Genomic DNA, 24,323 nt, shown 5'->3' with positions numbered 1-24,323 from the left:
GAAACCATGTGTTAATCACAAAGATTATTATTTATTTAACACATAAACCTTCGACTTAGGTCTGATTCAAAAAACAAATACTGACCAAATATACTGCATAAGAAGCGACTTAAATACATGATGAAAATAATACATTCAATTATGTAGAGTTAAGATAAATATACTAAATTATTAATAAATATCCATATATATGTTTATTAACTAAACTGTCTATAAAATTAAAGTACAAATGAAAATAGAGCTTCAACACTTTAGTCTTAATTTTTGCACTTAAGAAACTTCTGTATGACTTTCGCTCCAAACTTCTTCTGTTTGATATTGTGATTTCTGCCACAAGTGGTGGAAAAGAATATTACAATCGAGTACTACGGCGGCTCATAGGGACCAGCTGAGAAACAGATTTTTTTGGCAGTCCTCTAATAATCGCATTGTGGCGACCCATCAGCGTTCCTGTTCTGTAACCCTGTACACAGTTTGTTTGTCTAATCTTGAACGGGTTTGTGCTGAAAACAAAGTTTTGTTGTACTTGTGCAATGACAATAAAGACCTATCCTATCCTATCCTATCTATATCATTGACAGGAACACCGTGTAAAGTAACTAAATAACTGATATCTTGTCTAAATAAAATGAGCAAGCAAGAACTTTTGTGGCAATTGAAATTAGTCACTTAATATTATAAAACAGCTAGTGTATGTATCCTTTTATTGTCTGTTATTTGAAGACACTACATACAAAGTTGTATATAAACAAGATAATGCATTTGGTGCAGAAAATCGCCATTATTTGTGATTTTCTTTTTTATCGCTTGAAGATGATTCCCCAAGGGTAGCAACACTTGAAATACACTTATTTTTAAATAATACCAGACACATTAGGTATATTTGCACAAAGTATCGGTATCGATACTTTGTCGCCAATATCAGCCTGGAGTTTGCTCGGTATCGGCACATCAATTAGTAAAGTTAAATATCGATAATTTACTGTCAAAATAATAGTAATACAAATCAATATCATTGATAAATCACACTTCAATACTGTGTCCATATGCAGGAAGCGAACATATCTTACTAATTAATATAAATTGGAAAAGGGGTAGGATTAAATAAGAGTTGCTTCCTTCTACTACTTTTCGGACATGCTGTACGGAGAAATAAAAATATGATGCATCATATTGTAACCGTACTAAACTTAAACAATAACCATATGACAATTAGGATTGATTGTGTAACATAATGTAATTGACAATGACCAAAAAGAAAACAAATTGTTGATGTGAGCCCACCACGAATACAAACATGGCAAAGTAACAGTAGGCTACTCAGGGTTCGAATTTTCACTGAAAAGCGCTGAGTGTCTAGAAAATCTCTGTATATATAATACATTATAATTATCATTACTCCGAAGTCTGCCATTTATAAAGAGTAACACAAAAATGACTGCAAAGCAGACATCTTGTTGAATACAGCTGCTATTGAGTGCAGCTTCTGTCAACAATAACAGAAAATAATAATAATATAACAAACGAGGGAGTCAGACAGACGTATCTCACTTAAAGGTCGTTTCATTTTCAGTCAAATTGGAAAAGCTTTTACCGGGGATGAAAATATCATTCGCTGGGTTGTTAGTAGTAAAGTTTGACGATGCCTAAATTCCTTCCGTGGACATCGTCGCCACCATTTTTTACAAGCGCAAGTCTTTTTCTTCTTCGTTTTAATTTCCGGCAGACTGGACGCATTTTAGGCGTATTGCTGCCCCCCACTGGTTCTTATTTGAATTCCTTCATTGCCTCAGATCCTTTTATTTAGTCCAGTCTTTTGCAAGAATTCCAAAACAGCTTTTGCCACTGCTTGATGTCCCCAGATTAATATGCTTTTCAGTGAAGTGTCCTTTTCCCCCAGTTTCTGACTCTTTTTGTGCATTATGGCTCTCTCTTCATTGTACTTATTGCAGTCTTTGAAGATATGATATGGGTGACGCTTTCTTCCTCTCCACATGTACATTTCCCATCAGTGTGCTTACCAATCACTGCCAATCCTTGATTTAGCGCACAGTGCCTTCACTAATTAAGTCGTTTGTTGCCTCACTCTTCCCATCCTTTAGTGCCATCAATACTGCTGTGGTGTGTGCTACCCGCTGCCTTGTGAGTTAGTCTGGGAAGACAAAAAGCTAGGCGAGCACACCCTGAGAGAAAATCAAGTGCTGGTAGGCGCACCATAGGCGATCCTCCGACAGACCAGAGCTCCGGCAGCCTCCTGCAGCTGTGAGGAGGTGCCGGTCGTCCTGGGTTTCCCTTGCCACCGGAACAGCTCCCCACAGCGAAGAAGTGACTTTGGAGTCTGTGCGTCTCCCTTCGTCGAAAAAGACCTCAACGGCGTAGTGGGCGGATGATGGTTGCATTTAAGCTCCACAACGGTCACAAAGGCGGAAGAAGGCTGCAGCAAAGATGGGCCCCCAATTGTCTTGGTGTCCATGCCATTGGACCCTGGCCTTCTCTTTGCCAAGGACAGTGTGGTGGCTGTCTGTGCACCAGTCTCTCCACTATAAAAGATTCCACGCACAGGCGTTCTCCTGAAGGCAATCCCACCAACAGGAGGACAATCATACTCCTTTCGAGTGATCGCCAACGACGACGACTGCTGTGGTTTTTTTTTGATTGATTGATTTAAACTTTTATTAGTACCGGTAGATTGCACAGTGAAGTACATATTCCGTACAATTGACCACGAAATGGTAACACCCGAATAAGTTTTTCAACTTGTTTAAGTCGGGGTCCACTTAAATTGATTCATGATACAGATATATACTATTTTCATAATACAGTCATCACACAAGATAATCATCACAGTATATAAATTGAATTATTTACATTATTTACAATCCGGGGTGTGGGATATGGAGGGGGGGGGGGGGGGGGGTTACGTTTGGTTGGTATCAACACTTCAGTCATCAACAATTGCATCATCAGAGAATTTGACATTGGAACAGTGTAGGTCTGACTTGGTACATATATGTACAGCAAGTATTGGACACAGAGAGATAGATCAGAAATTATAAGAAAAAGTGACTACATTTGATTGTTTACATTTGATTATTTGCAATCCGAAGAGGTATGATGAGGAAGGGAGGGTGTTAGTTTAGGGTTGAAGTTGCCTGGAGGTGTTCTTTTAGTGCGGTTTTGAAGGAGGATAGAGATGCCCTTTCTTTTACACCTGTTGGGAGTGCATTCCACATTGATGTGGCATAGAAAGAGAAAGGTTAAACCTCCTCCGCCCACCCAAGTGTCTATAAAATAACCACAATCTCTACTGTAAATACCGATAGTTTGTTTGAAACCCGTTTGCCATGCTGTATTTGCAACTGTGGAATGCTCACCCCAATTGCTTTCTGAATGATTGATTGAAACTTTTATTAGTAGATTGCACAGTACAGTACATATCCCAAAGTGGAGGGGGTTTGAGTTGGGTTAGGTTGCATATTTCAGTTTATCATCTGAGAAATGGACAAATGGAGAAATGTCCTTTAATTATTCATATTTTTGGAACCATCTGTGTATATTTGCATGTAATCTGACCATTTGTTCATTAAATGTTTTGTTGTTACTTCTGCAGGATTACCTGTGTCGTGCGAAATTCTGTATCCCTGAAACGTTTAGCGTCCCCTGCCGCGGGAGCGCGCATGGGGGCGGAGCTCTGTGCCTTGTTAAGACAGCGGCAGCATTTCTGTGTTATTAGCGATGTCAATGATACAAAATGTGGATTGTTACGATCATGCTTTGATTGTGAAAAATGTTGTTGGTGTAACACGCGACATTCCTACCCAAACAAATGTTTTTGATCATCCGTACATCACGCGTTGTACTTGTATTCACATCGCTGCACACGCTTCTCTATTGCAGTGTTTTTCAACTGAGATACAGTCTGGTGTGCCTTGGGAGATTATCTAGTTTCACCTATTTGGGTTAAAAATATTTTTTGCAAACCAGTAATTATCATACTTGCCAACCTTGAGACCTCCGAATTCAGGAGATGGGGGCGGGTTTGGTGGTAGCGGGGGTGTAAGGGGTTCTGGGTATTTGTTCTGTTGTGTTATGTTGTGTTACGGTGCGGATGTGTTTGTCATTCTTGTTTGGTGTGGGTTCACAATGTGGCGCATATTTGTAACAGTGTTAAAGTTGTTTATACGGCCACCCTCAGTGTGACCTGTATGGCTGTTGATCAAGTATTCACTAATGTGTGTGTAAAAGCCGCATATATTATTTGACTGGGCCGGCACGCTGTTTGTATGGAGGAAAAGCGGACGTGACGACAGGTTGTAGAGGACGCTAAAGGCAGTGCCTTTAAGGCACGCCCCCAATATTGTTGTCCGGGTGGAAATCGGGAGAAATTCGGGAGAGTGGTTGCCCCGAGAGATTTTCGGGAGGGACACTGAAATTCGTGAGTCTCCCGGGAAAATCGTGAGGGTTGGCAAGTATGGTAACTATAGTCTGCACATTATGTGTTGTTGTTGAGTGTCGGTGCTGTCGAGCTCGGCAGAGTAACCATGTAATACTCTTCCATATCAGTAGGTGGCAGCCGGTAGCTAATTGCGTTGTAGATGTCAGGAACTGTGGGAGGCAGCGTGTAGGTAAAAAGGTGTCTCATGCTTAAACCAAGAATAAACAAAAGGTGAGTGTCCCTAAGAAAAGGCATTTAAGTTTAGGGAAGGCTATCCAGAACAAAACTAAAACTGAACTGGCTACAAAGTAAACAAAAACAGAATGCTGGACGACAGCAAAGACTTACTGTGGAGCAAAGGCGGCGTCCACAAAGTACATCCGAACATGACATGACCATCAACAATGTCCCCACAAAGAAGGATTAAAAACAACTGAAATATTCTTGATTGCTAACACAAAGCAGGTGTGGGGAATAGCGGTCAAGGAAGACATGAAACTGCTACAGGAAAATACCAAAAAAAGAGAAAAAGCCACCAAAATAGGAGCGCAAGACAAGAACTAAAACACTACACACATGAAAACAGCAAAAAACTCAAAAAAAGTCACGGCGTGATGTGACAGGTGGTGACAATACACCTACTTTGAGACAAGAGCTATAGTGATGCATGCTTGGTTATGGTTTATTTAATTGCGACAACGACTTTTTACTGTCAACTGTGTTTCTTTTTTTAATGATTTTTGCTGGTGGTGTGCCTCCGCATTTTTTCAACGCAAAAAATGTGCCTTGGCTCAAAAAAGGTTGAAAAACACCGCCTTACTGAGTGCATGAAATGTCAGGTTGCAAGCAAAAAAAAAAAAGAAGGGTTTTGGGTGTACGCTGGTTAACACGCCAATACAATAGGTGGCGGTAATGCGCCCAGAACGTTGTGATTGTCACCTGCCATCAAATCTGAAGAAGAAGAAGCGACGAAGAAGAAATCTTGTCCAATGGCTTCCATAGTGTGCATCTAAGTCCACGAAGATGAAGCGTCTTTTGATTTAAGTGAGTTAGATATACTGATTCAAGGGTTGGTCACACTTTATGTCCGTCGTTTCGAGATGAAAAATAAATGTTTGGGGGACACAATGCTCTTGCTTGCTTCTAATTAAACGTGTAAAGATACCATAAGGTTAGCTTAGCTTGGCGCTTAGCATGATGATAGCACAATCGCGTTAGTACATTGGTAAACAACATTTTAATGCATGTTATGTAACTGTCAACAAATCCCGTTTGGATTTAGATTGAAAGTTTTTATTTACGACGTTGTTCCGTGTGTTTTTTTTCCCCACGTTGTGCGCTTTTACACCGACTATACATTGATTGATTGATTGAAACTTTTATTAGTAGATTGCACAGTACAGTACATATTCCGTACAATTGACCACTAAATGGTAACACCCGAATACGTTTTTCAATTTGTTTAAGTCGGGGTCCACGTTAATCAATTCATGGTAAAATGCAGCTCTACTGTATTTTGTTGTAAACTGTGAGGTGTGTGTGTTGAAATCATGGTTGTTTTTACAAATGACAGATGTGAACAAAAGCATGTATTGTCTGAGTTATGATGTAAATGAGGTGTGGTTGTATTGTATAATTGTGTGTCATTGAAAGGGCATTTTATGACTTTTCTTAATTTGATTACATGCTATAGTATCATTTTAATGTTATAATTTTATTGCATGATTTTTTGTATCTCTTTAATTTAGGTAGCCAGGGACTGCAGATGGAAATGAGCTATTTAGCTATAATCTGGTGCAGAACATATCTGTCTTTGAGCTTAATGTCTCTGTGCATTGGCCCTTCAAATAAAGACTAAACTAAACATGTCCTAATTGTGCTTGTCTTGTGTGTTAATAGGTCTGTTTGTTCATCAGAGTTTGGAATATCATGTTATACACACAGTGAAAGAAACGGCCAAGAATTATGGAGTTCTCTACAAAGGATGGAGAAGTCCCCAGTGTCATTGACGTCACAACCAGTGAAAAGGTATGTTCGCCTTTATTGAATTTCCAGACCAAGCAAAAACGGAATTGTGACTATTGCTTGTGCGAAGGAGAATGATGTTGTCAGTTGTTATACGGGCAATATGTCGAGAAAGTCTCTCACCGCGGCATTATTATGTGTTGTAAGTTTACTTCAAACATGCATACAGTACATCAAACTTTTCACATATTACATGTCCGAAAAGGAGTAAGAAGAAGCAAAGCTTATTTAATCCTCCCCCTTTCCAATTCATAACAATTACTAACGCATTTGTTCACTTCCTGTTCTAATTTTGTAACATCATTTAAATCAATGAATTAGATTTACAAAGGTTATCTTAATAATTAAGACCGTTATGATTCACATAATGAGATGAATAAAATTATCAAATTTTCAATGAAGTTCAAGACGTTTTTCCAGAATTATTTTTCTTTGTACTTTGTAAACACTTTGAGTTTGAACATTTTCTTAAACTGGATCATATTAGTCTTCCTTAATGTAATTCCACATGCTGCTCTTCTAAAGGTTTTAAGGGTTGTATGTTCATACAAATGTTTTAAGTTAAAACAATTTCTAAGGTTATATTTGTTGTACATTTTTGGGTAGCAAGTTATAGTTTAATTTTTGCATACCTTTAGCCATTTGCAAATGCACCAAATCATTGAATTTCAATATTTTGGATTCAATAAATAGAGTTTGTGTTCTTGAAATCCAACATAACAGTATGTATAATTCTAATTGACCTCTTTTCCTGTGGTAAATTTTAAATGTGCTTCATAAATAAAGTTGATATGATTTGATTTGATTTTACAAAAGGACTAGTGAATAAAGTGTACTTTTATAATTATATCCCTATATTTCTACACAATAACTTAGATATGGTAACACTGGCAAGCAGTAGAGAATATGGAGTGACTTTTGGGCCAGAGCAGGGGTCTGCAACCTGCGGCTCTGGAGCCGCATGTGGCTCTTCTGCCTCTTTGTTGTGGCTCCCTCAGATTTTTTTTCACCCCGTAGTGGGAAAAGTTTGCGTCTTTAGAAAGAGTTTGTCTATAATTTCCGATTGTCTATGAGGCCTGAGGCGCAAGAAAGGCAAGGAAAAGAGACTGGAAGCCTGTGTGTTCAGTTCAGCTTCTCGAGTGTGCAACCCCTTAGGTAACCTAAACATGAATACTTGCCAAAGGAGAAAAGGAAAAAGAGTTTAACTTCACATGGACAGTTTGCTTTTGTTTAAAATAGAATATAAAAAGATGAAAACTTTAGAAGCTGTGTTATGTTTAGCGGCTCCATAGCATTTTTATTTAGTGGAAGAGGCGGCAAAATGTCTCTTTTGATAGTAAAGGTTGCAGACCCCCTGTCCCAGAGCATATTTATACACATATCTTTATTCTTTATTGAAATATTTCTTATTATGCGGTACATAGGCAACGCAAAATGTCATAAGTGAAATTTTCCACCTAAAAGCAATTCAATTGTGTATGTTTCAGGTGGTGGATCTTTTGAATCAGGCTGCCTTGATAGCTACAGATGAAAAGCTAATGGTGCTCAAACAGGTCTGTAATATCCAAACTCTTTAACTGGGAATTATTATAACTATTGATTATTATTGTATTAACTATAAATGCACGTGTTTTTTCTGCTTATTGCCTTTGCTGTTTGACATTCAAATTAGACTTGTGCAAAGGCTGAAATATGCTCTCACGTCTCAAGGCTGAAATATGCTCTCACGTCACTACATTAAAGTGCCACCTATGTCTATCAAGCTCCATGTTCTGATGTTTAAATGTTAGTTGTCTGGTTGTGGTTGTGTCTGTGCTTGTGTTTTTGTTCTGTTGTTTTTGTGTATGTTAAGAAAGCAATGATGCACTGTGCCCAAGACAAATTTCCCCGCGGGGACAATAAAGTTGAACCTTGAACCTTGAACCTTATGTGCACTTCCAAAAAAAAAATCTATCTTCACTGCTATTGGTCGCCTTTTATAGTATATCATTTCCAGTGATGGGCAAGTTATCGACTGTCTAGGTGTCCAAAAATTCACACCCCTGGAAATACCATTGGCTTTCCCAAAGACCCACTCAAATCCACTGTCCTGAGGACTCGATGCATTAAAAACCTACCAACGTGACTATATTTCTGCAAAACATTTTGCTTCTCATGTTGACCACATTTATTTATAATTTGTAAATGCCTAAGAGAGCGGGCTGTGTGTTCCATTGTAAATTTTCATGTTGATATGTTATTACTTGTGTGCTCCGTTAGAAATTATTAAGTTATGGTCAACATTGCTACTAGTTTTTGAATGTCATTGAAGTATAGGCTGCTTTAAATATCAAATATTTAAATATACGCTTGCGTTAAATTCCTTTGTTTTTACTTTTATTCATTAGGGATTTTTGTATGTTGAAGTTTGTATGTTTTTCAGCTGAACAAATAATTTATTTTTCAGGTCCAGGAGCTTATCATCAACAAGGATCCCTCTCTGCTTGACAATTTCCTAGATGTACGGAAGAACATCAGCATGTTTCATACATTTGCTAAACTGAGTTGCTTTTATTAATTGCTGTCCTATCCTGTAGGAGATAATCGCCTTTCAAACTGACAAGTCCATCGAAGTGAGAAAGTTTGTTATTGGCTTCATAGAGGAAGCATGGTAGGTTGTCCCCTAATGTTCTTGTGTCATGATTGGCCACTTCATTAGGATATCACATGTTTTGTTATGTTTTCTTTCCAGTAAACGGGACAATGAGCTACTCCTGAAGCTGATTGCAAACCTAAACATGTTGCTCAAGGATGACAGTGTGAATGTCGTGAAGAAAGCCATCTTAACACTCACACAGCTATACAAAGTTACTCTACAGGTGCATACTGCTTACACTTACATACTTGTCTTGTACTGGCAAATACGTATATTTTTGTAAAAAAAAAAACAATGCAAAACTGAACTAGTTTTTAACCTGTTTATCCCCTCCCTCTTTTTCATGCAAGTGGTTGGTGCGATCCAAAGCAGTATCAGACATGCTGGAAGCATGCTGGAATATGGTCACACAGATGAAAGGAGATGTTTTGGCATTGCTGGATTCCGAAAATGATGGGGTGCGCACTCACGCTATCAAATTCACAGAATCACTTATCATCACTTTGTCACCTCGGATTTCGGACTCTGATGTCCCAAAAAGACAAGAGAGTGACATCAGCTTGGACAAAGTACCCAAAGACCATACATACATTCGATACGGTATGAATTTCAATTGTTACTTTGAAATTGCACATTTATATCCATTAAGGCTTTAAACAATTACACTTGTACCTCAACTTAAGAGCTGAATTGGGTCTGTGACGGATCTCTGAACTCAAAGCACTTGTAACTCAAATCAACGTCTCCCATTGAAATTAATTGATATCAATTAATTATATGCTCATCCCACCCAAAACATCAACATTTTAACATGTAGCATGCCTTTTGAAACAAAAAAACAAAAAAAACTTTGAATAAGATATATTGTATGAAATACAATAGAATGTACACTGGAAAAAACACTCCTCCCAAAAAGAGCAAAAAATATATATTTTTATACACAAGCAATTTTTGCTTGAAATGAGCAAAAAAATCTGCCAATGGAACAAGTCAAAATGGTTTTGGTAAGTTTTCTTGAAATAAGACATTATATTTAAGCTTTAAAAATTCAAAAGTGATCTTGAAATTCGCTATCACATTTTATTATTAGCTATATTTACTAGTATTGTGAAGTGTTGTGTCTTATAACAAACTTGTGATGCTCAAAAGTAGTATTTTTTTGTCTTCAGAAGATATATTACCTAAAAACAAGTTATGTCACACTGAAAAAAATACTATTCAGGGGATTGTGACTTGTATTAAGTTTGTTTAGATATTTTGACAAGAAATTAAAAATGTATACTTGGTGCGATTGTGAGTTTTTCCAGTGTCCCAGTGTAGTTTTTTTAAAGTACTGCATTTACCTTGGAGAGACAGTTAAGTTAAAGTACCAATGATTGACACTAGGTGTGGTGAAATTTGTCTTCTGCATTTGACCCATCCCCTTGTTCACCCCCTGGGAGGTGAGGGGAGCAGTGGGCAGCAGCGGTGACGCGCCCGGAAACCATTTTTGGTGATTTAAACCCCAATTCCAACCCTTGATGCTGAGTGCCAAGCAGGGAGGTAATCGGTCCCATTTTTATAGTCTTTGGTATGACTCGGCCGGGGTTTGAACTCACAACCTACCGATCTCAGGGCGGGCACTCTAACCACAAGGCCACTGAGTAGGTGGACTTCTATGGTATCTCCTTCCAGCTGCCTTTCCATCAAATACACAATCAGCAGCTTCTCCATATTTTCATAGTTTAATGTTCGCAGTTTACATACATTTTTAACATTCTTGACTGGCTTTGGACTCGTCTGCTTCAGTATGGTGCAGACTCGCAGTGATGCGATCGAATTGCTTCTCCAAGTAGGCGACAAACTCGGTCATGTTTTTGATGATTTATTTTTTTATTTTCAATGAATATCATCCGCTTCTCCTTCTAAGTCTTTTTCACTCACTTTCTCAATTCAAGTTGTTAGAAAAACAAAGTTTTGTTGATCTCTAGCTATAAGCTAATGCTAGAGTGTAGGATCAGATGTTTTGGTCGGATCTTACAGGGCTCACTGTGACATTTGCTACATCAACTAATCGCGGGGAAGCTTATAACTCAAAATTTAGCTCTTATCTGAAACATTCTTAAATTTCAGCACTCTTAAGTTGACGTACTATTGTATACATTTGTAATACATTGAGCTCTTTTAAATGTAAAAGCTAAATATACACATTTTAAATGTATTCTTAATTTTTGTACAGTGGGAACAATAAGTAATTCATTTAATGTGCTGCTGATTTTTACTCCAATACAAAGATGTGAACAGTCCATAAGTTATATTGTAGATTTATTGTAACAAAGACAAATAGTGAGAAAAAACATTTAGGTTCAAATACAAATAATTTATAAGTTGTATTTTTTGAGGATTTGTTTTACAGTCTGTCTCTTTTCCTATGAACGTCCCTTAGGGTTTCTGAAATATTCATGTCGTTTGTAAATCTTCAAAATAAGTAGGGCATCAACTACTTAAATGTATCCCAGTAATGGAACTAATTCAAAATATTTCTCCATAGATGTTTTGTGTGAGGAAGGAAAGGCAGCGCTGGACAAGCTTCTGAAGTTCATGGTCCATCCCGCCATTTCCAGCATTAACCTGACCACAGCGTTGGGCTCGCTGGCCACCATTGCCCGTCAGAGGCCCATGTTTATGTCAAAGGTGGTACAGGCATACGAAACGTTACACGGTGAGTAACTAAATGGAAATATTTGAATTTCTCACACAGTATATGGACACAATCCTTACGATACATTTCATTCATTAATCTATGAGGGTTTAGTTATGTTAGGGTGGGTACCTTTCACATAGTACTAATTCACAATACTCTTATACTGTTCATATGGTAATAAATGTTGATTTGTTTAATAGTACAATCTAATTTAAACATTTTCACATTTGATAATGATAATGCTGAAAGATTGTCGGGCCTCCAGTGATAATGGTAATTCAGATTCTAATAAATACAGTTTTTTTTGCTGTCATGGTGGTGATTAATATTAACTCTTGGCGGCTCTGCACTGTGTGTAAAGACAACGATTAACTGCCAAGGGACTAAAAATAAACACTGTCAGCCAGAGGGTATCAGCGTTTGTGATCGGCATTTAAAGCCATTAACCGTGTCAGTGGCAATCACATAGTTTTTCATGAAAAACATCCAATATTGATCGGACGGCTGATCAATCGCAACATCCCTATATAAAAGTACAAAATTCGGTGCCCATCCCATGTTATACCTGACCCCTTAGTTGTACTGAAGTCCAAATTCTTCCCCCATACCAATGTAATGTTTCAAAGCCTAGTTAAATAAAGTTGCTATGGAATAACTAGCCTGACCTCAGCCCATTTAAACATCAATCCTCTTGTCTAGCATCAGTAACTTATTACCTTACAAATGTTTCTCCCAAAACCCCACTCCAAAATCTTATAGAAAGTGATTCCAGAAAGACCTCTTGTTATAGCTGCATTTTTTTTCTTTCAGTTTTCAATTTTTCAGTTTTTCTTTGTCAATAAGGTCTAATTATTGAAGTAAGCAACAAATGTCATCATGTGACAGTAATGAAAATTAAATTCAACTAACTTTTTTTTTTTTCTTTAGCCAATCTACCACCTACCCTAGCCAAGTCGCAGGTCAGCAGTGTGCGGAAGAATCTGAAGTTGCACCTGGTGGCAGTGCTCAAACATCCCTGCAGCCTTGAGTTCCAGGGTCAAATCAGCACCCTGTTGTTGGACTTGGGTATGCCCCAGAGCGAAATAACGCGCTTTACGCCAACAGTGAGAGAGCAGCGCAAGAGGTCTCGCCACGAACACTACACAGATGGCAAAAAGGTCAAGATTGGTGAGTAATTATTGTTTATTTTAGATTTTTTTTAATACATGTTGTGCTGTCATCTGTAGCAGAGTTTCCCAACTCCCGGGCTCGGGACTGATACAGAGCAATTGTCATATTTATTTGTCATATTTATTTGTCAAGTATTTTGTTTAAAGATAATCCTCATTTTGGTTTAACATTAAAAGACAGAATATCAACAAAAAAATCTAGAAAGAAAAAATTATATGTTATAAATGAGTATAGATTCTGTTGGGCAAAGCAAAGTGGATCTCCTAGAAAAACTGGCTACTAGTGGGGAAGAAACCCTTGGGGGCAAGCAAAGATGTAACGTGTCTTGTGGTTGGTCACCAAGGGTGTGCACATCTCAGGAGGAATTTTTGGTCATCTTTACAGAGACTCTGTAGATCCTAAAGGTTCCGTCTGAAGCTGTCGCTTGGCACCATAAATGTTTACCTCCCTCCTTTAGGGGTTGTATTATGCAAAACCAACCTCTTTTTGGCACCTGTTATTGTGTATTTGGGATCCTCATAACTTCATAATTCAAACCATAGAGGAGTGGCAGTGATATTAATAAAACAAGTTTGCAAACCAGTCGTGTGGAATTTGAGACAATCGTAACGTATTTTACCTTAGTCAGCAAACCTTTCCATATTTGGTTGAGGTTTACCCGAAGAGCTTTGCGCGAGTCCACCATTTTTATTCAGTTGTAGTCAATATGTTTCCTTAATTTTCTCTATCCTCTTGTTGTGGGGGCAGACAGGCTCGTAGATGCACATGCATGCTAAATTCTACGCTGTTATCGTTTTTTTTAATAAAAAGTAGCGTTAACATATATCTGTCAGTATGCTCAATATAAAAGCGCTAAAACTACAACATGGCTGACGAGGTGTCGAAGGAAGCTTGGCCTGGAGGAGGGCTTCGGCACGTAAATAAGCGCCCACAAAACTGCACATTCTGAAGAGGCAATCAGAAAGCGGCTTGAATATAGTCTGTAAAACTAAATCGCTGCAACATTTTGACCAAAGAGCCATCATAACATGTTATGTAGACCACAAGGATGTGTTTTAAATGTAGAAAAAAGTTAAAAGTTAGTCGGCTTGGCCACAATATCTTAACATGCTTTTTGTCGAGCTTCTCCTATGTTACATTGACCATGTTTTGGATCATTGTCATACTGTAAACCCCACCCAACAGCCATTTTCTTTCTTTATGGCACTGTTCATTTACCCCTCGAGCAGTGAAGTCATTTTGTACCCTGAGCGAATTAACAGCCCCTAAGTCCAGTGTTTCAACCTCCATGTTTGAGAGTGGCGAGGCTGTTTTTGGAGTTTATATTCATTTATTTTCCTCCAAACATGGTAAGTGGAGTTGTACCAAAGAGCTCAGTTTTGACCCCATCTGATCACATCACAATTGGGTGTTCACTAGTAAACTTCAGAGTGGGCCTGTACATGTGCCTTCTGGAGTAAGGAGACTTATGCACGTAGAATCACAATTCATTACTTTGTGTTACCTATGTAATTAAGTTACTGTGTAATTCTGGGCTGCGCTCTCATCTTTTTCTGAATCATCCTCCTTTAACCCATGTGCGGAGAACTTGCATGACATTTAAAAGTGAGTACAAATGTCTTGTATTGCTATTTTTTAATTACAGATGGTCTCTTTCTTACCAAGCTTCTCCATGAAAATATATTACCTTCCTAAGTGCTTGATGGGCACATAACCTGTCTGTGGGTTTCAGAGTTCTTGTTGGCTACCATAGATGATGGTCTGCTTTGTAGGGCCGTAAACTTAAAAAATCAGTATGAATATGTGGGTATATCCTCTATATTTGCACAGTACACGCTGATGGCGTGTGCACTGATAGGCTCACCACATTTGATTGTGCCTATCAGGCTTTATCACCCACATAACACATTTTGTAAGTATGTAGTGCTTGCCACTTATACACATTGAACCACACCCCCAGATATTTTCAGGAAAATACGCTCAGAACTAGACATGTTGTTTTTTTTTGTTTCGAGTTCTTGGGTGCCACCACGTGTGTAATTTACTATCCAAGCAGGTTTTAATGTCTGTCAACACATCAACATTATTTTTATCTAAATAGAAAATATAAGTTTCTACTCGAGCAGTAGTACTCTTTGTACTCATATATTGTTGTATTTATGTCTGGTTTGACCAGAACCGACACTGATTGAAGATGATGAGGAAAAAGAGGAGCCGGCGCCTCTTTCAACTTCCAAGCCTGCTCCTGTCCCAGTGGTACAATCTGCCATTGACCTTACAGCCGACTTTCTACGCCCGCTTCTTAACCCTCAGAATGTAGCCAATCTGGTAAGCACTTAGAATTTTCCCCCTACTCTATCTTACGCTCATGGCAAACCTCAGCGTGTGGCAACTCTCTCTCTCTTTTTTCGTCCAGGTGCTCATCAGTATGGTGTATCTGCCTGACATCATGCCAGCATCCTTTCAGGCCACATACACACCTGTTGAGTCAGCAGGTACCGATGCTCAAATTAAACATTTGGCCAGGCTGATGGCTACACAGATGACTGGGGCTGGGATTGGTCCAGGTTGGTACACAAAATACACCTACAATTTAGAATGTCTTGATTCATATAACACATATGTATAACAGCACAAAAAATATAATATTGTTATTACCTTCACACCGGGATGAGTAATATGGTCTTAAAAAACATATTGTGAATATTAGAGATCCTAATGCTTGGCATTTTGATTTATTCTGTTGTAGAGAAATACCATATGTTTACCAATTATCCCAAGAGGTTTCCCATATTTTGAAATGCAAATGTTGATTTTCCTCATAGACACACGTAGTAAAGGTGTTTGTGAAATCCCCTGATGTGGTTTGGTACTATATTAACCACAACATTAGGGCCGCATTAAACACTTCTGGTCCGAAGTTTCCTAAAAAATAATGTTACAAAACAACTCAAAGCCTTTTCCAGCTTTTTATTGACGTATACTGTTCATGTTTAAATAACTTTTACTGAAAATTAATATCAGCTCCAAATATCAGTTATCACCCTCTTTAAGTACTAATAATTGCCTAAAAAAAACATATTGGTCGATCTCTAGTAAATATACTCAGGCGATAACCATATTTATCACAATATATTCTTTCAGTTTCAGTTCAGTTCATTCATTTATATAGCACATTTAAAAACAACCCCAGTTGACTAAAGTGCTGTACAGACATAAAAATCAATTTGAAAAAAAAGTGCATGCAGTGTTACATTTACATTGTAACACAAAAGGATGAAAAAAATTCAATAGTAAAAATATACATTAAAAGAAGTGCAAAATATATCACCTAAAATACTAAAATGTAATAAATAAATAAAACAAGAAATAAAACGACCGAGATATCCTGCCTAACTGGATTTGAACACCAGGGAGTAAGAATATGTTTTAGCCTAGTTTTAAATTGGCTCAGAGACTGGGAGGATCTAATAGATAGTGGAATGCTGTTCCACAGTCTGGGCCCTGCCACTGAGAAGGCTCTATCTCCTCTGGTTTTGAGTCTGGTTTTAAAGACAGCCAGGACGAGCTGGTTTTGATTGATTGATTGAAACTTTTATTAGTAGATTGCACAGTGCAGTACATATTCCGTACAATTGACCACTAAATGGTAACACCCGAATAAGTTTTTCAACTTGTTTCATGATACAGATATATACTATCATCATAATACAGTCATCACACAAGATAATCATCAGAGTATATACGGTACATTGAATTATTTACATTATTTACACTCCGGGGTGTGGGATGTGGAGGGGGCGGGGGGTTAGGTTTGGTTGATATCAACACTTCAGTCATCAACAATTGCATCATCAGAGAAATGGACATTGGAACAGTGTAGGACTGACTTGGTAGGTAAGGATATGTACAGCAAGTAGTGGACATAGAGAGAGAGAGAGATAAGAAAGCATAAGAATAAGTATCTACATTTGATTATTTACAATCCGGGGAGGTAGGATGTGGAAAGGGGGGTGTTAGTTTAGGGTTGAAGTTGCCTGGAGGTGTTCTTTTAGTGCAGTTTTGAAGGAGGATAGAGATGCCCTTTCTTTTACACCTGTTGGGAGTGCATTCCATATTGATGTGGCATAGAAAGAGAATGAGTTAAGACCTTTGTTAGATCGGAATCTGGGTTTAACGTGGTTAGTGGAGCTCCCCGTGGTGTTGTGGTTATGGCGGTCATTTACGTTAAGGAAGTAGTTTGACATGTACTTCGGTATCAGGGAGGTGTAGCGGATTTTATAGACTAGGCTCAGTGCAAGTTGTTTTACTCTGTCCTCCACCCTGAGCCAGCCCACTTTGGAGAAGTGGGTAGGAGTGAGGTGTAATCTGGGGTGGAGGTCTAGAAGTAATCTGACTATCTTGTTCTGGGATGTTTGGAGTCTAGATTTTAGGGTTTTGGAGGTGCTAGGGTACCAGGAGGTGCATGCGTAATCGAAAAAGGATTGAATGAGAGTTCCCGCTAGAATCTTCATGGTGCTTTTGTTGACCAGAGAGGAGATTCTATAGAGAAATCTCGTTCGTTGGTTGACCTTTTTGATTACCTTGGTTGCCATTTTATCACAGGAAAGATTAGCCTCTAGAATGGAACCTAGGTAGGTGAGCTCATCCTTCATGGTGATAACAATGTCACCCACTTTTATAGTGAAGTCATTGACTTTCTTAAGGTTGATGTGGGACCCAAATAGGATGGATTCCGTTTTACCCAAGTGTTGTCAGCGAGCCAGGTGCAAATTCTACAGAGTTCAGCGGATACCAGCAGGGTCGAGTCATCCGCAAACAGCTGATGACATGTCGTTTATGTATATTAGGAACATTAAAGGCCCTGATATACTGCCTTGGGGGACTCCACGGCTTACTGAGAGGGGGGTGGGGGAACGGTGCCGTTCACCTCTACCACCTGTTTCCTCCCCTCCAAGTAAGATTGCATCCAGCTCGATGAGGTTTTTTCAAATCCGATTGCTCTCAGCTTATCCAACAGTATAGCGTGGTTAACGGTGTCAAAGGCCTTCTGAAGGTCCAGCATGACCATGCCGCAGTATTTGCCCGCGTCCACCTCATGTTTGATGTGGCCGGTCAGATAGAGAAGGGATGTGTCAGTGGAGTGGTTAGTTCTGAAGCCGGATTGGAATTTGTACATGAGTTTATTAGTGGCAAGGTAACTATCGACCTGTTCATAAACTATTTTTTCCATTACTTTTGAAATGGAACTGAGAATAGAAACAGGTCGGTAGTTGCCAGGTTCTAATTTGCTACTTTTTTTTATAGAGGGGAGTTACTCTTGCTATCTTGAAATCTTTTGGTACTAGGCCTTGTGTAATTGATAGGTTTATTATGTGCGTGATGATTGGGGCAATGATGGAGGCAGAGTCCCTGAGGAATCTGGAGGGGATATTGTCAAGGCCGGTGGCCTTGTTTGGGTGGAGCGCGCTCAATTTTTTTAAGCACCCCGTCAGCTGAGACCATTTCTAATTTGAAATCGGTGTGTTGGATACTCCTAGCTTTCTGTAGAAGGCTTTAATGTGTTCTACACCAAAGCGACCAGAGTGGTGGGACAGCTTGTTGACTAGAGTTGTGGCTATGCTGGTAAAAAAGGTGTTACGTCTGCTTTCTACCTCCATTTTGACTGTAATGAGAGAGTCACCCTCCTTGATGTTGATGTTGGTGAGTCTGGTTTTAAGTTTCTGGCTGCAACCAGGAAGCTGGTTGTTGAGGATTTTCCAGAGCTCACGTGGCTTATTTGTGTTTTCCTTTATTTTGTCGTTAATGTAATTTTTTTTTTAAGGATTTAGTCAGGTTGGTTGTCTTATTTCTTAATTTATTGCATTGCTTTTTGAGTGTTGAAAGGAGTGATTTGAGGTTATTATTGGGTTGTATATCTACTTCGGTTTTACACTTTTGGTATTCGGAGTATTTTTTGTCTCTGTCTTCTATGGCAGCTAATAAGTCCGGATTCGTCCATGGTTCAGAGCGGGCTTTGATCCTGACTGCTCTCACGGGAGCCCTGTCATTTAGTATCGTTAGGAATGCTGTTTTGAAGCGATCCCAAGCATATTCATTATGATAGAACTGTTTCAGAATGGGTTGCGAAGGTTTGAATGAGAGCCAAACTGTTAAAATCTTATATTTTTTAAAAGAAAGAAACAAAGATGTGGTTTTGACAACAATTTATGTTCAAACCATTCTAACAAGTTAGTCCAATTGTTGGTTCTAAAATTAAATTCAAAATGCAGAGAACAGAAACAATGGTTTATTGGTAATAAAGGAACAAATACTGTTAATCGGGTACATTCTAAGTATCAGGCGTAGCTACTATTAAAGGGGACCTTACCTAATGAGGATTTTTGTCTTTTCTGACCTATAAATGTTGTTCCAATATTGGATACTCGTGTTAAACAATGTCAAAGCATCAAATCATAAGGTTCTTGCTTTTGGGCGTGAGCTTGCACGCAGTTTAAGATGACTTTCTGCAAGGTTTTATCAGTCTTTCTTTCAAGATTGGCTACATTTTAGTGTCACAGTGAAGTGGACAACATACTTTTTTGGACATGAGGTAAAGCTATCTGCTTTCTGCTTCAGACTGTGAGCATGATACGGCTGCTGCTTGCATCCTCGCTTGTTAACCATTCTCGTCAAGTGCCCTCCCACTTGCTCTGATGTCTATAAAGTAAATACTTGTTTTTGTCTTTATGACATTTTATACGAGACTGTTTTCTCAAGATTGACCAGTACGAGATTGGATTAGCCGCTAAACCTTTTCCCAAGCAGCTCTCTATCAATCTTGGTGGGCAGGTGTACCAAATGTTGTGACTGGGTAAATCTAACGGGGGAAAGAAATGTTCGGTCACATTTGTCTTCAAGCTATATTTTTAAACTGTACATTTTCAAAAATACCTTTGTAAAAGGTTGGTTGTGGTTTCATTTGCAATCTGGGAAAGCCTCCACAGACCAACATTTTGCAATGAAGAAAGTAGTATTAAAAATTAGGTCATAAATAAATTGATAAAAATACAAAAGCATATCCAATACATATTAACTAGGACACAGTGTTTTATTGTCAAATCATATCATCATAGATCTCCTTTTAAGAAAAAAAACTTCAAGTGTTGTGTACAACTGCTAAAAAACAGACAGTATTGCACAAATTAGCCTGCAACATTTAGTGCCATACAGTTTTATTTAAACTAAAGCAATTATTTAAATAAATAAATAATTTTTGATACAAGGCACACATACTTCTACTCAAGAAAATACAGTATTTGAAGTTTAAAATGTTCTTTACACAAATGATCTGAACAAAAATTGCTCTACCTATGCAGGTAAAGTACATATAAAATTACGGTAAACAAAATGTTATCTCAATCTTGTAGCAGCAGTTTAACATAAAACCATTTAATATACTTTTGCTGAATTCTCTCTCCTTTTTTGTCTTGTTTTTTTTGTGCTGATCCAATCTAAATATTTAGGGTTAGAGCAGTGCAAAGCAAGAGATAGTGATGCAGAAAAAACGGAAGCTAAAGAGGATGACTCTGGCGCAATGGACCTGCTCATCAAGCGCAAAGTTCCAGTGATGGTAGGACAAGCAATCTCTGTTGTGGGAGGTTACACAGAGAAGGTTTCTAACACCACTACTCCAAAAAGGCTTCCAGAGCCCATCCTCCCATCTTCACAAACCAAGTGAGTTCTTGTAACAATAAATATGGCTTACTCTTGCCTAATTTTTCATATTTTTTTACAGACTGGCAGGCTCAACAGGGAGGAAAAAAGTATTTAGACTGTCAGATGTGATTCAGCCCTTATCCAACACACAGATTGAACTGTTAACCTCCAAGACAATTAAACGCATTCTTCATTCAGAAAAGACCATTGCTCAAAGTGGGATGTCCCATGTAAGATTTCCAATCCTCATAATTCTAATACAATCTAATGTATTATCAATTTTAAAGTAACCATGCTGAATTTGTGTGGCAGGTCAGAGTGAAGCTTGTCTCAAAGCTGGTGACTCAATTTGAGGGGATAATGAAAGATGACGTGCTGAGGTTTATTCTGGATGACATCAGGACGAGGAGTGACCTAGCCTTTTCTCTTCTCTATCAAGAATACAACACCTACCTCAGCCGGATCCCTTCTGGCCTGCTCGACAGTTACGACCACTGTCTTTACACTCTTCTGTCAGGACTGCAAGAGAAACCTGAGCAAAAGGATGGGTGAGGACATGCTTTTTTACGTACAGTATGTCCTCTGTACTGTACATATCGCACATGTACAGTATTTGTACTGTAAAAAGAATATAACTACGAAAAGGACGATTGGACATTTGTTCGTTTTTTCTTACAGACTTTTTACCAAAATGGTACTTGAGGCTCCCATCATAACAGAGTCAGCACTGGAAGTAATCCGACGTTACTGTGAAGATGAGGTACATGGCATCCTGAAAACATCCTTACTTTGTTTTCTGCAATCCCTTCTATCATAACTATTATTTTGTACCATGTTGTTGCAGTCACGGGTGTATTTAGGCATGACTACTCTGAAGGAGCTTATCATCAAACGGCCTTCAAGGCAGTTTCAGTACCTGCATGTGCTCCTGGATCTCAGCTCCCATGAAAAAGAGAAGGTGGGAACTTTACACTCAATGTTTCGCCTATTTTCCCTTTTCTTTTTATCTTTTAAATGGATCAACAGGTGCTTCTCGGTTGACACTGTTCCGTATTATGACTTACGCATTCCGATAAATTAATATAAAACTTAATTTCAAAATCAGAATCAGCTTTATTGGGCAAGTATATGGCGTCACATTAGTGCCAAAAATCCGAGCGCATAAAAACTGTTATCGCGCGCTGATTCTCCACTTCGTGCGCGCACGCGACACCCTTTTGCGCGCGCGTGGTGCCTTTTTGCGCGCGCGCCGTCTCGGTCTGTGCGCTGTCATGTTTCGTTTTGGCACTTTGGGGGCGGGTATGCTTAGACGGCCCCTTCTTTCTGATTGGTCAGGCAAAAAATGCCCAGAGCCAATCAGAAGTATAGCAGGGCGGGTCATCGTCAATATGTATCAAGATTTACGGAGGAAGAAGTGGATAAAAAAATGTTGCGCGCTGATGAAGGTTATTTCATACCACATAAATACAATACAGGGTAATACAAAATGTGACCCAGATAAATAATAAGACAACAAACACCATAATCCCATCTTTCAGCCAGAACTGGTCCACCAGCAATAACATCCAACCATAACATTATTTTATATTTTCACTTCTTCTTGAACATTTGTTTTCTAATTTATGGAATTTCTTTTGATTCAGCCATAAAATTACCGTAATGAAATAATCTTTGAATTTTGTTTTTAAAATGTTAAACATAGCCTTTTAATAATGTATTCTGAAACAGTTTAAAATAATCAGAGAACTGACTAACACTGACCCTACACAACTATGTTGCACAATTAAGTCTTTTTTTTTTTAAAGTGAAAGAGGTAATTTCAACAGGTACAGCATCCTATGTCATATCTACATGTAATAAGATTTGTAACAAGGCAAACCGTTTGTAAATTGGTCGAAAATCGAGCAAGTTATGGTAATTTAATTAGTACATGTACCATTGACATCAATGTAATGATTGAGGCTAGCTGTCCGAGGTAAGATGGCTACAACGTTGCTATGCTGGAGAATGATTGGTCATATGAAAAATGCTCAGAGCCAATCAGAAAGGAGGGGCCGTCTAAGCATACCCGCCCCCAAAGTGCCAAAAAGAAACATGACAGCGCGAGGAGAGATGCCAGGAGTACACAGAGAGCGCACAGACCGAGACGAAATATATATATATATATATATATATATATATATATATATATATATATATATATATATATATATATATATTTTTTTTTTTTCAGATTCAGATTCAGATTATTTATGCGTCATATAACGTACACTTATTCAGCCTGTTTTTCACTATTCTTTATTTATTTTAAATTGCCTTTCAAATGTCTATTCTTGGTGTTGGGTTTTATCAAATAAATTTCCCAAAAAAATGCGACTTATACTCCAGTGCGACCTATATGTTTTTTTCCTTCTTTATTGTGCATTTTCGGCCGGTGCGACTTAGACTCCGGAGCGACTTATACTCCGAAAAATACGGTATATATATATATATATATATATATATATATATATATATATACCGGTACTGTATATATATATATATATATATATATATATATATATATATATATATATATATATACTGTATATATATATATAAATGATAAAATGATAAATGGGTTGTACTTGTATAGCGCTTTTCTACCTTCAAGGTACTCAAAGCGCTTTGACACTACTTCCACATTTACCCATTCACACACACATTCACACACTGATGGAGGGAGCTGCCATGCAAGGCGCTAACCAGCACCCATCAGGAGCAAGGGTGAAGTGTCTTGCTCAGGACACAACGGACATGACGAGGTTGGTATTAGGTGGGGATTGAACCAGGGACCCTCGGGTCGCGCACGGCCATTCTTCCACTGCGCCACGCCGTCCCATTCATATATATATATATGAATATATATTTATATGTATGTATATATATATATATATGTATATATATATATTAGGGCTGGGCGATATGGCCTTTTATTAATATCTCGATATTTTTAGGCCATGTCACGATACACGATATATATTTCGATATTTTGCCTCAGCCTTGAATTAACGCTTGATGCATATAATCACACCAGTATGATGATTCTATGTGTCTACATTAAAACATTCTTGTTCATACTGCATTAATATATGCTCGTTTTAAACTTTCATGCAGAGAGGGAAATCACAACTAAGTCAATTTACCAAAACTGTATTTATTAAACAGTTATTAAGCAGTGGCACAAACATTCATGTCATTTCAAATCAGAAAGTGCAAGATTGTCAGACATTTTAAAACAAGCTATTAATGCACTTTTGTTCATGATGTCACTAAGATGACATATCAAAACAACACTAAATTAAAGTGCACTTTTTGTACAGAACGCCACTACAATAGTTTAAAACAAATAAAGTGCACTTTTGTGCATGATGTCACACAAGATATTTCAAAAACTGTCAAAAGAATTAGCTGCATAATAGGTAATCAAATAATGTATGGCTTTCGCTATGTGGTAGGTTACTGCGGACGTTATCTCCTTCTGTTGTTGACTAGTTTTTTCATACGGTGTTGATGTGGAAATGGTTGCTTGGGTATTTTATTGGTGTGGCATCGAACGGAGATGTTGACATGCAGAGTTTCAAGCACTCTTCATTCTCGAGCGGGTGACTTTTCAGATGATGCTACACATTAGCAGT

The 24,323-nt window shown here is 38.2% G+C and overlaps 2 protein-coding genes across 4 annotated transcripts in view; one reads left to right on the top strand and one right to left on the bottom strand.

Annotated features, from left to right (window-relative positions):
* The window catches only part of LOC133574325 (solute carrier family 35 member F5-like), a 36,334-nt gene extending 34,611 nt beyond the window's left edge, over positions 1-1,723 (bottom strand). For both annotated transcript variants that reach the window (XM_061926478.2, XM_061926477.2), the window contains exon 1: positions 1,595-1,723. The gene's annotated coding sequence lies outside the window, so the exon portion shown is untranslated. The remainder of the gene's footprint in view (positions 1-1,594) is intronic.
* A 3,627-nt stretch (positions 1,724-5,350) lies between these two features.
* sympk (symplekin) overlaps positions 5,351-24,323 on the top strand; it is a 36,869-nt gene continuing 17,896 nt past the window's right edge. The window contains exons 1-16 of one of the 2 annotated variants that reach the window (XM_061926479.2): positions 5,351-5,479; positions 6,335-6,463; positions 7,948-8,013; positions 8,907-8,960; positions 9,037-9,110; positions 9,192-9,318; positions 9,446-9,695; positions 11,626-11,796; positions 12,706-12,945; positions 15,125-15,276; positions 15,365-15,515; positions 20,454-20,664; positions 20,726-20,876; positions 20,959-21,194; positions 21,325-21,406; positions 21,491-21,604. In XM_061926479.2, coding sequence (XP_061782463.1) covers positions 6,401-6,463; positions 7,948-8,013; positions 8,907-8,960; positions 9,037-9,110; positions 9,192-9,318; positions 9,446-9,695; positions 11,626-11,796; positions 12,706-12,945; positions 15,125-15,276; positions 15,365-15,515; positions 20,454-20,664; positions 20,726-20,876; positions 20,959-21,194; positions 21,325-21,406; positions 21,491-21,604 — 2,142 coding nt within the window. In that variant the 5' untranslated portion in view covers positions 5,351-5,479; positions 6,335-6,400. The other variant, XM_061926480.2, reaches the window with a different exon arrangement.

The sequence above is a fragment of the Nerophis lumbriciformis genome, linkage group LG31 (genome assembly GCF_033978685.3).
Source record: "Nerophis lumbriciformis linkage group LG31, RoL_Nlum_v2.1, whole genome shotgun sequence".
Lineage (NCBI taxonomy): Eukaryota > Metazoa > Chordata > Actinopteri > Syngnathiformes > Syngnathidae > Nerophis > Nerophis lumbriciformis.
The sequence above is the reverse complement of the archived record's forward strand: the minus strand, read 5'-3'. Positions and strand labels throughout refer to the sequence as shown.